The 13,476-nt window shown below is 47.3% G+C and overlaps 1 protein-coding gene across 3 annotated transcripts in view; it reads right to left on the reverse strand.

The window, feature by feature from the left end:
- Positions 1 to 990: 990 nt before the first annotated feature.
- Positions 991 to 13,476, reverse strand: part of Drc3 (dynein regulatory complex subunit 3) — a 39,380-nt gene continuing 26,894 nt past the window's right edge. For 2 of the 3 annotated variants that reach the window (XM_078043026.1, XM_078043027.1), the window contains exons 10-14: positions 11,558 to 11,689; positions 9,726 to 9,796; positions 8,190 to 8,313; positions 1,649 to 1,780; positions 991 to 1,278 (exon numbers count right to left, since the gene is read on the reverse strand). In XM_078043026.1, the coding sequence (XP_077899152.1) occupies positions 1,165 to 1,278; positions 1,649 to 1,780; positions 8,190 to 8,313; positions 9,726 to 9,796; positions 11,558 to 11,689 (573 nt within the window). In that variant the 3' untranslated portion in view covers positions 991 to 1,164. The other variant, XM_078043028.1, reaches the window with a different exon arrangement.

The raw sequence follows: 13,476 nt of genomic DNA on the forward strand, positions 1-13,476 counted from the left end.
TTAGGTCATCGAGGATGTGCCCTTGAGAGGGGTGTGGGACTCCAGCCCCTTCCTCTTCCTCTCTTGCTTTCTGGCCAGAAGTGAGCAGTTTTGTTCTACCTTGCACTCCTGCCGTGATGTGCTGCCTCACCACAGGCTCCAAATCAATAAGGCCAAACAACCATGGACTGGACCCTCTGAAAATGTGAGCCAAAATAAACCTTTCCTGTTTATAAATGGTTTATCTCAGCTATTTGTTATAGTGACAGAGAGCTGACTATGCACATTTCTGCTCATCTTCCACATGGTAGTCCTGAGTGTCCCCCAACACAGCCACTTCCATGGTCCTAGCAAGCCATGGAGTGGTAGCAGGTACCATTTCCTGGTACCATGTTCAGTGGAAGAGCAGTAGGGAGAGTGTGGGCCTCACAGCAGAGTCTGAGCTCCATGTCTTCACATGTTTATATAATAAAATGTCATTACCCCTGGTCACAGGGCATTGACCCCATGCTCATGCCTCTCTATTTCACACACACACACTCTGAACTCCTCAACGATACTCCAAGGAGGTACTGTCACAGATGAAGGTCAGGCAGCAAAGGTGACATCATAGGGCTAGGATGGCCAGCCTGCACCCTTAACTCCTGGAGGATCATTGGGTCCCTATAGCCAAGCACTGGGCCATAGGGAGCCGTGTCCTTTGCCTTGGAGGGCTGGCTCAGCCTCCAGCATTGTGGTGGGAGCCTTGGCCTCCCTTGCTTCCCTGGTCCTCAGCACCCAAAGAGGGGAGGGCTATGTGCACATCTGCAGCCTGTTCTGGGTACAGCACTCAACAGACATCTGCTATTCTGTCACAAGCATACCTCCAGCTAACCACTGGCCATCTTGGGACCCACTCTTACAGACTGGCCAGGACTGCTATTCCTCCTCATCTTTTTTCTTGTTCATATATAGATGTGGATATTCTCTCTCTCTCTCTCTCTCTCTCTCTCTCTAAGAATAGGAGAAAGGTGACATAAATCCTTTATTTTTCTCTGTATTTGGAACTTTTTCCACGGGTGGGGAGGAATAGTGTCAAGAAGAGACTTGGGTTAGGAATTCCCAGTAACTCTCCCCAGACGGCTGGTGAATTGAGCCCGCTCCTCAGGTAGGGCTGTCGCGTGTTTTGAAGAGGACCCCTGGCATCTAATCTACGATATCGACGCATTCCAGGTTGTCCAGCTCGTTCTGCATGTGGTCAATGTATTGATTGATTTCTTTCACTCGCCTGCGGTTCCTCATGATCTCATCCTTGTGAATCTGGGGATAGAAACCAAAGCCCAGGGCCTTCAATCAGATAATTGGTTAATATCTTTTACTGAAGCGAGTTTGAGGGAAAGGAAAATTGTTCTTTGAAATCTCCATAGTTTCCATGCCTCATTTACTTCAGAGCCTCCTTGTGTTCAGCTGATCTCTCTATATTCCATGTAGGAGTTAGAGAAATGATGAAGCACATGGGTTTGAAAGTCTCTGACCGAGCAACCCTAAGTTTTCACTGTGGAAATCTATAATCCTTAACTATTTCTTTGTCCATTTTGTTCCTCATAGAAAACAGTAAGATCCCCATTCTTTCTGGCTGGTAGCTAGAAAAGTTGGCCCTGCTTGCTAGGATGGGTTGGCATTTACTCACTTTGTCTACTAAGTGTGTACACCAAGAGTTGACCCTGGTCACCAGCTCATCTTCTCGATTGTCAATCTTCAGGAGGTGGATGTCATGCGATGCCCCAACAGCATTAACAACTGTGTCTTTGTCGATAAAAAGCTGGTGAGTGAGAAGGCCCAAATGAAACTGCATGTCATTATGTCCTAAATACAAAATGAGGGGGCTGAATAGAAAAGGGACCCCTGGGAGTCTCCTGGCTGTGCAGGCCGCACCTGGTGGAGAACCTTACCTTTGTATCGGTGTGCTTTGTGCCTGCTCATTTCAGGTGGCAGCCACTTCCCTGACCAGGACAGTGGCAGGTGTTACTCTGCAATCCTCACTGGGAGCATGTTTTCTCCAGGGAGAAGGCAGATGGCTGCCCAGGGCAACCCCACTCAGGACATCTGTTCTCACAAAGCATCTCTCTCAGGGGTTTTCAAGTCTGACTTGCCCCAAACCCCTGGGAAGGATGAGGCTGGCCAGAGATCCTGAGGCTGCTCCAAGGACAGCAAGCCCTGCAAACCTGGGGAGTTCACCCCATATTTGTCATTTCACTGCCTCTCGCGTCAATAAAAGCAAATCTTGGACGCCATTTGGAGTCTCCTTCTGCCTTCTCTTGTTCCTGACCTTGTTCACTGCCTTGTAAAAAGTTGTTACAACCAACCATCCTCTAGAAGGCCTGGCTGGTCTTCTGTGTCGACAACTGTAGCTGTCTATGCCTGGAGTGGTTGAAAATGGAGCGCAGAGCAGGGAGAAGGTTGCTGAAGCACTTAGTAAGCAGCTACTTCCATTTTGAATCAGAGGTACTTTGTGATGCCAAGAATAGCAAAGGACCTCAATTTTTGTTTTTGGGAGGGCTTCAGATGGAATGCATACAGGCAGAGTATCTCTTGTCTGAAATGTTTTATATTCTGTAGTTATGGAGATTTGGGGAATATTTGCATAGAATTTTGAGATTCCCACTTGGAAAATCTGAAATCCGAAATGCTTCAAAACCCATTCTAGATTTTTGAATCAGGGATGCTCAACCTGTACTGGGTTTTTTGTTTCCTCCCACCACCACCAACACCACCATAGTAGCATTTAACATAATGGTCTCCAAACTATGTTCTGTGGAATTTTTATTTTTATTTTTTTTGTACCAGGGATTGAACCCAGCACCAATTAACCACTGAGCCACATTCAGAGCCCCCCCCCCCACCCCTTTTTTTTAAATTTTGAGACAGGGTCTCACTAAGTTGCTAAAGCTGACTTTGAATTTATGATTCTCCTGCCTCAGCCTCCCAGGCCCCTGGCATGTGCCGTCCCGTCTGACTGTTCTGTGCAATCTTGAGCTATTAATATTTCTGCTCTTTGCAGGTATTTTTTGGTCAAACACAAATGAGAAAGCCAATACCTCTAGGCCCCAAATGAAAATTTTACAGGAGACAAAGTATCCTGAAGGCTCTGCAAAGGCCTGCAGAAAATAAACCATTTTAACTTTGTTTTTCTTGGTTTTCCTATTTATTTGACCACCAACCCCATTTCAGAATAATGTCTATGGGATGCAAGTTTTCTACAGAATCCCATATGGGAAAAGCCAGGTTAGCTAATGTGGGGAAAGGGGTGACTGTGGGACCAGTTGGCATAGTCCCATGAGAGAAATGACTAGCGGTTATTAAGTTCTTACCCTGTTTGTACAAGGTCCCAGGCCAGATTCTGGGAAGGGCTCAGAGATGTGTAAAACTTGCCTACAATGAGCCTCCGTCAGGTGCTCAAGAGTTAGAGGCCAGGTATTTTAGAAATAGCAATAGCCATATCAACTCCTCATTAAAATGTTCTCATTCTAACATTCTAAAAAGTGAGTTGTAGTCGGGCTGGAGTTGTAGCTCAGTGGTGGAGTGCTTGCCTTGCACATGTGAGGCACTGGGTTACATCCTCAGCATCACATAAAAATAAACAAAATAAAAATATCGTGTCTATCTATAACAACAACAAAAAATAAAAGTGAGTTATAATAGTTCTCTCTCTCTTTCTCTCCCTCTCTCTCTCTCTTTTTTTTTTTTTTTTTTTTTGGTGCTAAGGATTGAACCCAGGGCCTCACATGTGCTAGGCAAGTGCTCTACCACTGAGCTACATCCCCAGTCTGAATTGTAGCTATTTTCTTCAGCCACACAGGAGAATAACCCTCCTGAGTTTGAACATATAGAAAATGGCTTTGGAGGCTCTGAGAAGCAAGAGAAACTGAAGTCTGCTTAGATACATGAGTTAGAATTGGTGATCAAAAACTCGTGTGTGCCATTTGCAAAATGCAAACAGAAAGAATCTGGTTTAAAGGAATTCTTATGGCTTTTTTTTGTTTTTGTTTTTGTTCTTGAGAAGGGGTCTATGTTGCCAAGGCTGACTTCAAACTCCTGGGCTCAAGCAATTCTTCTGCTTTGTCCTCCCAAGCAGTTGAAACTATAGATATGTACCAACATGCTTAGCTGAGAGATTCTGTAGAAATTCAAATGGCAAGTTCTTTCTGGATTTGGGGTGATCTAGGGTGGTGGTCATTTCAGTTTTCTCTCTTGAAATAATTCTTATGGGCAGAATCTTCTATATTCCATTGGGTGTGGTGGCGCACACCTGTAATCCCAGTGGTTTGGGAAGCTGAGACAGGAGGATCCAAGTTCAGAGCCAGCCTCAGCAACTTAGGGAGTCCCTGAGCAACTCAGTGAGACTCTGTCTCAAAATAAAATATAAAAAAGGGTTGGGGAGGGGCTGGGGCTATAGCTCAGTGACAGTGCACTTACCTAGCACATGGGTTCAAGCCTCAGGACCACATAAAAATAAATAAAAAGGCATACTGTCCATCTACAACTACAAAAAAATTGAAAAAAAAAAGGCTGGGGATGTGGCTCAGTGGTTGAGTGCCAGGAAGGAAGGAAGGGAGGAAGAAAGGAAGGGAGGGAGGGAGGGAGGGAGGAAGGAGAGAGAGAGAGAAAAGAATATTCTGTATTCCCCTCCATTTTCTGCAGGAGTAGAGGCAGGGGCTGTGCTGGTGGCCCCAACAGCTATAAAGACACATTTCTTTCAAAGTGATTTCTTTTTTTTTTTTTTAAACACCTTTATTTTTATGTGGTGCTGAGGACCAAACCCAGGTCCTCGCACGTGCTAGACAAGCGTCCTACTGCTGAGCCACAACCCCAGCCCCTCCAAGTGATTTCTTGAAGAGGAGTTTAAAAAAAGGCACAGCTGGTGCCCCTCCCCAGGATCACTGTGGTGCTGGTAGCTTAAGGATTTGCTGCCCCAGCTGTGTGGGATCAGATCATCCTGTCATACTGGTGACACAGACAAGGAGCAGCCCTTGGCTGGAATCACATCACAGCCACCCTATCTACAGACTGCAGGCCTGGGTCAGGCCCACTGTCCCTAGAGCAGATGCTGGGGACTTGAAAGTTCTCCCACGGCCACGGTGGTCTGAGACTTGTCCCGCCAGGTAGTGCATCTAACATTCTTCCACCCTTCACATAGGCAGCTGTGTCTGCCGGTTCTACTCTGAGGCCATCGCTTACTGCCAGCTCTGGGCTCTCTCAGCACTTATGTTCTGCTTTTCCTGTCCAAGCTGGAAAGGACTTGAACATACAGACACGTGTGACATGATGGGGCCCAAGTATGGCCGGAGCTGATAATAATCACCAAACTGAATGAGAAGAGTTTTAGAGATAACTCCATCAGTGTGACTTTATCATGATCATCAAGTAACAGCAGTCAGATTTTTTTAACCCAAGACCCTATTCCTTCCTTTGAACACTTCCCTCAGGCTCAGTAGATATTTTGTCAAAGACTTTGAGTCAAACTGCCTGAGTTTAATATCACAGTTCTACTGCTTGGACAGTTTGCTTTAATTTCTGAGCCTCAGTTTCCTCATCTTTTTTTATATATTTATTTTTTACTTATAGGTGGACATATATCTTTATTTTATTTTTTTATGTGGTGCTGAGGATCGAACCCAGCGCCCCCAGCATGCCAGGCGAGCGTGTTACCGCTTGAGCCACATCCCCAGCCCTATTTTAATTTTTTTTTATGTGGTGCTGAGGATCGAACCCCAGGCCTCGCGCATGCTAGGTGAACACTCTACTGTGAGCCACAATCTCAGCCCCCAGTTTCCTCATCTGTAAAAGAGAACCATAATGGTATCTATTTTACCATGGTAATGAGATTAAAAGAGCAGTTGGTGCCCAGTGATTCTCAGAGGGAGGCCCACTGTAAATGTCAGCTGCTGGTTGTGATTACTGAGTATCCCAGACCTGAGACTGTCCACAATTAGCCACATTAGTGGCATAGAGTCTGAATCCAGTCTCCAGTCCTCACAGGCTGTACCACCTTGGACAGATCTTACCCAGTTTTGTCCTTTGTATCCTGGGAATGATTATGGCCCCTCCTTTGTGGAGTCTCTGGTGAAGTAAAGGAGATCACTTGTGACCATCAAGCCTAGACAGTGGCAAGCCCCTAGTGAGGGAACTCTTGTGTCACTAGTCACTACAGTTAGCTGGGGCTTGGTCAGCAAGTTCTCAGTTTGGGTAGCAATAGGGAATGGGTGTCAGGTGGCACTAGGCAGGGCCAGCTGGGTAGCAGGGAAGGTTGACCACTAGCACTAGTACAGCCTGCTTCTCTGCTATTGACCTCCAGGGTCCGTCTTTCACCATGTGTCCCGGACACGGGGGAGTGAGCACACTGCAGTCCTATATCCACTGAGTATCCCAGACCTGAGACTGGGACGCCACCAATCCCATGAGGATCTGTCTGGGGTGTTTGAGGACGGGCTCCCTCAGGGGAGACTACTTTCTGGCTTGAGGAAGATGGCACTTTTCTGTGACTGGTCCACAATTAGCCACATTAGTGGCATAGAGAGGAAAGGCAATGTTGTCAAGTAGTCCTGCTGTGGATGTCATGACTGCCAGTCATCACCCAGCACCTGATGGAGCAGAGGCTGGGTGAACACAGGCTTTCACCCACTCATCCCACAGGCAACTCCTGGTATCTACACTAGTCAGTTTACACTGTTGCTGGCACTGGAATGCACATGGTGGTGAAAAGGCCATCCCTGTCCCCACTCCCAGGAGCTTATATATATGTGAATAGTCACATAAGAAAATCAACACAAACCAGAGAGTTTGGAACAGTGATAAGTCTCTGCCCTGACAAGACAATGGGGTGCCTGATAGACAACAGGTTCTTAAGAAGGTGATAAGGGAAGGCCTCTCAAAGGAGCTGACATTTGAGCTGAGATCTGAATAACAAGGACTAGCCAGGTACATGGAGACCTAAGGAAAGAACACATCTGCCAGATGGAGTATCATCTGAAAGGAGCAAGCCTGGGAGACTGGGGAACAGGTCAGAGGCTGGGGCGCTGAGCATTAGGAGTTTCAAGGTGGTGTGGGGGATGCTGCTGAAGTAGGCAGGTCTAGTCCTGAGGCATGAGAGACGATGGGGAAGAACTAATCCTAAGAGTTATGGGGAGCCATGGGGGAGAAGGCTTGTGCAAAAGAGCAAAATGATGTGGTTTAGATTTTCAAAGGCTCCCTTTGTGTATGGAGAGCAGCCCATAAGAGAGCAGCGAGACCTTGTGCACAGTGGTGCTGGGGGATAATCCTAGCCACTTGGGAGGCTGAGGCCAGCCTTAGGGAGGCGCAGCCTCAATTTTTTTTAAAAAAAGGAAAAAGTGCTGGCAGTATAGATCAACTGTGGAGGGCTTGCCCAGCATGCACAAGGCCCTGGTGTGCGTGCACAGGCACACACACACACAGAGGAAACAAGCAAGCCGAGCAAGGAGGCTAGTGGGCCAGGTAACGGATAGCAGTGGTTTGGCTTATGGTAACATGGTGATGAAAAGAAAACAAGGGAATGGCAGTGGAATGAACAGGCATGAGAAAAAACAAGCCCTTGATAAGAAAGTGTCTGGATCCGGGCCCTATCCACCCCGCTTCCCGATGGTCCACCCATGGTAGACATGCTGGTGGGAACTGGGGCTGCATCACCCTTTGGGGGGTGATTCCCACATCCCAGTAGTTTTCATAAACGGATACTTTCAGCTGGAAATCTCAGTTCTTAAATTCTGTTTGTAACTGCCTCTCTGAGAAAGCGCCAGAAGCCCCTACAGAATTGAACTTTCAGAAACCAAACTGTTGGAAAGTTGAAACCACCTAATCATCAGGAGCTCCTCTTTAATGGGCCCTACCGAGTGCTTTATCTGGTAAACCTATTCATCCACCAACAACCCTGCAAAGCGGATTATTGCCTCCCTTTATAGATAGGGAAACTGAGGCTCCAGGAGGTTGTCGAGTTTAAGCGAGCCACTAAGTGGAGTTGGAAGGCTGTCTGGTTTCCACGCCCACTGCTCTCAGCCCCGCCCAGAGCGCTCTGCCCCGCCCACCGCGCTCACCACCCCCACCCCCCACCCCCCCCACCCCCCACCCACCCCCCCCCCCCCCCCCGCCCTCCATGCCCCGCCCCACCCCGAGCGCCCCGCCCCGCCCATCGCGCCCACCCTGCCCTCGGTGCTCACCGCACGCACATCCTCAGGGAGGTCGTCGTCTATCTCACCCTTAGCAGTCTTCTCCAGGGTGTTGATGGCGATTTCCAGGAGTTTCTCATGGTGGTGATTTTCAAGGTCCCGGCACTGAGCCATAGTGCAACCGTGAGTTAAGCAAAGCCAGGTTTGGGGCAGGACGGGCACTTTCCTGACCTGTGGCTGAACTTCTGTCAAGCAAAAGTCCATCTCATCTCAACTAGAGGAGAGCACTCCCCAATTCCCCTACTCTTTTTTTTCTTTTCCTTTTTTTTTTTTTTTTTTTGCACCAGGTATTGAACCCAGGAGTGTTTAACCCCTGAACATCCTCAGCCTCCTGAGCCACTGGGATTACAGGCATGCACTGCCACTCCTAGCTAATCTCTCATTCTTGCCCCTTCTTCTCATAGCAGCCAGAGTGAGCTTAAGGACAAGGGTATCCAGGTCCCATCTGTCCCCTGCTTAAAGTGCCTGGGAACTTCCAGTTCTCTGACATGGCCTGAAGAACCAAGCTCCTCTGGCCCACCCTCAGGACCTTTGTGCATGCTGCCTTCTCTGCCTGTGTACTCTCCCCCACCCTTTCTCCTGGTCCCTTTGGCTACTTAGAGGCTCTTACTGCGTGGACCCTCTCTCATGGAGGCACTTGGCCTTGGACTCCAAGTTGGCTGCTACTCACCTGTGCATTGGGTACCACTTGTTACCTCCATAACTTCTGTCCACTTGCAGGATCTGAGCCCCAAGAGGACAGAACCAGGGCTTGCATTCAGTTTCCCCCCCACCCCTCAGTGTAACAGGGTCCTGAGTTCAGGTGGCTGAAGGGTTGACATGTTCCATATGTCAATTTCTGTGTCTTCAATGTAGATGTTACTTAAGCCCCAGAGTGTGCTAGGCTGCAACACAGGAGCAGGTAGTGATTTTGGGGGTGTCATCTTCCCATGAACACCACCCACCTTGAGAAAAAACAGGCAAGGACTCTATTGCACAGCAGTCACTCTGGGCATCTGAATGTCACTCTAACAAGACTACTGTTGTCCTAAAGGTTGGGAAACCACCTTGGGCCCTAAAGAACATTCTTTTGAACATTTTATGTGGTTCTAAGCCTTCATCCTTTGAAGCTTTTTTGTTGGTGGAAAACTGAATGTTTTACATTCCTCTAATTTCAAAGGTGGAGATCCCCAAGAAATAGAATCCTATAGTGAATTTAAATATCCTCTTGGTGGAGGTGTAGATCTTTCTCCAAATCAAATGGCAAATAGGTATTTCCAGTAAAAAGTGAAATATGATGTGGAGTGCTAACTTCTTACTACCTCTGCCAACCTGTTTAGGGCACAGGGGGCAGTGGTGACTCTGCAGATGGCCATCTGGAAGAGAAACCCACTTATTTGCATCTTGCTTAAGATTCTGAAGAAGGCTTACCCTTCCTTACCTTTTGTTAGAACTGCAGACTCCTTTTCCCTATCTCCCCAAGAAGCCAGGACATCCCTAGGAACTATGTAGTACCTTCCTGTGGAGGTGTCATCACAAAAAGGATATAAGCCTTGGACATTTTCGATAAAGAGTCCCACCAAGTCAATGATGTTCCTTTCAAACATGTTTATGGTCTCCTGGAAAGGATAAAGTTAACTTGTATATTGAGATACTTTGCATCAGAGCAAAAGGTGGTGCCTAGCAGGTGCTTCCTTTAATCACATATCTTTAGGGGTGGACACCATCCACCTTGACCTCCCTGGGAAGATGGTTGAGAAATGACCTTTCCTCTCTCCAGAGCTTTGTTACTCTCCACTATCAACAAACTCCCTACCTTAAAGGTTAAATGCTCTCTTGGGCTTTGTCTGTTGGTCCCTCTGCCAGAAACGCCTGTCCTGGTCTTTTTCCTCTTACCCCCACTATCTCCACAGACTAATACCCTTATTTAGGGTTTCTCAATGTCATCTATCAACTTCCAAAGAAATAGTGAGGGAGCTATAAAGAGTCAGCCTGCCTGTATCAGCATCCCAGCCCCACCCCTGTGTATTACTCTGGGAAAGTCACTTAACCTCCTGGGCCTCTCCTTCCTCATCTGGGAAATGGGTTTCCTGGCTGGTGCCTGTCTCCTGGAATCGGGGTGGGGTTAAATGAGCTGCTTTGCACAAAATACTTTGCAAGGTGCCTGACAGAGAGAAGACCCTCAGGGAGTGTTAGTTGTTACTGTTAGTTGCTATTTCCTGGTACTTAGCAAAGCACCTGTGGCCTAAATGGAAGTTAGTGTTATGAAGGGAACAATGGAAGAAGCAATGGTGAGGCCTGTTGCTCTGGGAGCCCCCTGCCCTGATCTGCCACACTCCGAGGGCTGCAAGGTAGGCTAAGGGTACAGGGTATCTACAGGAAGCCAAGGACTGCCTGCAGGCCCAGCAAATGAGACATTTTCCAAATGTGTGTGTGAGGGCTGCTGTGGTGAATAAAAATAGGGTCACTGAAAAGCATGACTGTCCTCCCCGCCTTTTGGTCACTGGTAATACACGTAGGACAGTGCACGGTTCTGGGAAACGTTTGGATGTTGAAAAGCGATCTCCCTGCTTGAAAAGGTCGTGGGCTGCTGGCGGGCCCTCCCCTGGCGCTGCGTGTTCCTTCTGCAGTGCTTGAGCATTTCCCAGCGGGGAGCGAGTGGCTGCTGCGGGATGTGATGGCGAAATCTATCTCATGTCTGAGGTGTCACTTGACGTGTGAGGAATTGATTAGGCGCTATCTCTTGGCCCAGCCACGGCAGCATCAGATGAGGTTCAATTCATCACACCACTTCCGACTCCCGGCCTCTGCTGCCAGCGAACACACAAGTCACCCTGGCTGCTAATGAATTTTAGACAGCAGCGCTTTTCATTTCCACATCTTGCTACTGAGTTGCAGGCTCCTCGCATCGCCAGGGAGACAGCAACCACAGGCTGCGATGCGGAGGCGCCTTTGTTTGGTCCCTGAGTGGGGGTTTACTTTGTCTTGCAAGCCCTGGGACTGCTTTTGGGTCTAATAAAAAAAAAACCTCTCTCTGCTGAGGCTCTGGGCTCTTTCAGAAGGAGAGGAACATTCCAGAGGAATGAGCTCACCTCTCATTCTCCACAAGAGCCACTTCCCATCTAAATTATTAAAAATGTATAAAATCTGGGGCTGGGGGTGCGACTCAGTGGCAAAATGCTTGCATGAGGCCCTGGTTTCCATCCCTGGTGAGGGGGTGGGGAGGCCAGGTGGAACACAGGAATGATGAGCAAGAAGGCTTCAGTGTGACACTCTAGATCACACTGGACCTTTCCAACACACATGGAGGCTGTAGCTCACGGAGCGGTTTCTCAGCTGGGCCACCAGTTTCTTGCATCTGCACCCAGGCCCAAACTCACCTCCAGCTGCTCTACCAGCTGCATCTCCAGTGTCATGAGCACGTTGAATAGCTCAGTGATATCCTCACTGCACTCCATTATCTTCTTCTCAATGTTGAGCAGATCAGATTCTTCTCGGATGCTATTTAAATTCTGGAAACAAAAGTCTGTGCTTTAGGAATCAACAGTTAAGCGTAATTAGTTAATGGCAAGTGGCAATTGGGTTTTGCCTAAAGTTCAAGTCTCACTTCTGTCATTTGCCAGTTCTGGGAGCTTGTGACGTTAGCATATTATTTTGAGTGAAAGGTGCTTTAGAAACCTGGCATGGTGGCACACATCTATAATCCCAGCTACTTGGAAGTCTGAGGCAGGAGAATTGCAAGTTCAAGGCCAGCCTGGGCAACTGAGTGAGATCCTGTCCCAAAGTAAAAAAATTAAAAAGGGCCGGGGTATATAACTCAGTAGTAGAGCACCACTGAATCCTGGATCCAACCTAGTATTAGGGGTAGGTGCTTGAAAAATAGTAGATGCAAGAAGGGAATGCTGACCCTTCTTCCCTAAGAGCAGGACTTGAAAATCCCATGAGAACGGTGCCCTTCCTGAACCAGAAGAAGGGAAGACATTCTTATCACTAGAGATGGGGAATAAAGGCCAAGGGAAATCCGTGCCATTGAACCTTGTTAAACTATCCCTTGTCTGCCTAGTTGCTTCTCTACCATTAACTGCCCCAGCCTAACCCTTTTATCTTGTTTATATCTATCTATCTATATATATATATATACATACACACATTTTTATTTTTTTGGGTACTGGGGATCGAACTCAGGGCCTTGCGCATGCAAGGCAAGCACTCTACCAACTGAGCTATATCCCCAGCCCAATTTTGTCATATTTTCACAATTTACTATTTTTGTCCCATTTAGTATAGTCATGTGCCATATAATGACGTTTTGGTCAATGATGTGTCACACAGGTAACAGTGGTCCCATAGATTATGAGAGAGCTGAAAAATTCCTATCACCCAGTGACGTCACAGCAGTCTTAATTTCACAATAACGAAATCACCAAATGACAACTTTCTCAGAATGGACCCCACTATTCAGTGATATGTGACTATGTATTTAGGGCTTTCAGCCCTAAATGCTGCTTTGGAGCTTTTCTTGGAGTGCTCCCATGTACAGGTGAAAATGACTGAGTAAAATTTGTAGGCTGAGAGTTTAGCTCAGGAGTAGACCTAGCATGCATAAGATTCTGGGTTCCATCACTGAAAAAAAAGTATGCTTTTCCTCCTTAATCTGTTGTATGTCAATTTCATTCTTGGTTCTAGTTGAAGACACTAACAGGCTAAGTGTGAAATTGTACCTGCCCTTTAGGGTCAGGTGAGCCTGAATTTGAGTCCTGGATCACTTATTAGCAAGAGAGAGCTACTTTTGTTCTCTAAGCTTTAGTTTCCTCACTGTTAGTGGAGAGAAGAATCTGAACTTCACAAAGTCCCTAGAAACAGAGGCTTTATACATGAGGCACCTGAAAACAAGTGGGGGTTTGATTTACAGAGGCTCTGATAAAATGACAATAATAGATGAGAGTCAAGAAAGACACTGGGAAAAAAGTGTATTAGTCCATTTTGTGCATGTGTAGCAAAATACCTGATGCTGGATAAGGTATAAAGAAAAGAGGCTTAGGGATGGGAATTAGCTCAGTGGTGAGTGCTTGCCTAACATGCATGAAGCCCTGGGTTAAGTCCCAACATTGCCAAAAAAAAATGTCTTTTAGTTCACAGTTTTAGAGGCTGAAAGTGCAAGACTGGGTGACCCTATCTGTTCGACCTCTCATGAGGCCTTTTGGCTGCATCACAACATGGTGGACAGCATTACGTAGCACGAGTGCATGCAAGACTGGCAAGTGACAAAAGTGCAGAAGAGGTCACAAGGAAAAGCAGG

Source organism: Ictidomys tridecemlineatus, chromosome 3 (genome assembly GCF_052094955.1).
Source record: "Ictidomys tridecemlineatus isolate mIctTri1 chromosome 3, mIctTri1.hap1, whole genome shotgun sequence".
NCBI lineage: Eukaryota > Metazoa > Chordata > Mammalia > Rodentia > Sciuridae > Ictidomys > Ictidomys tridecemlineatus.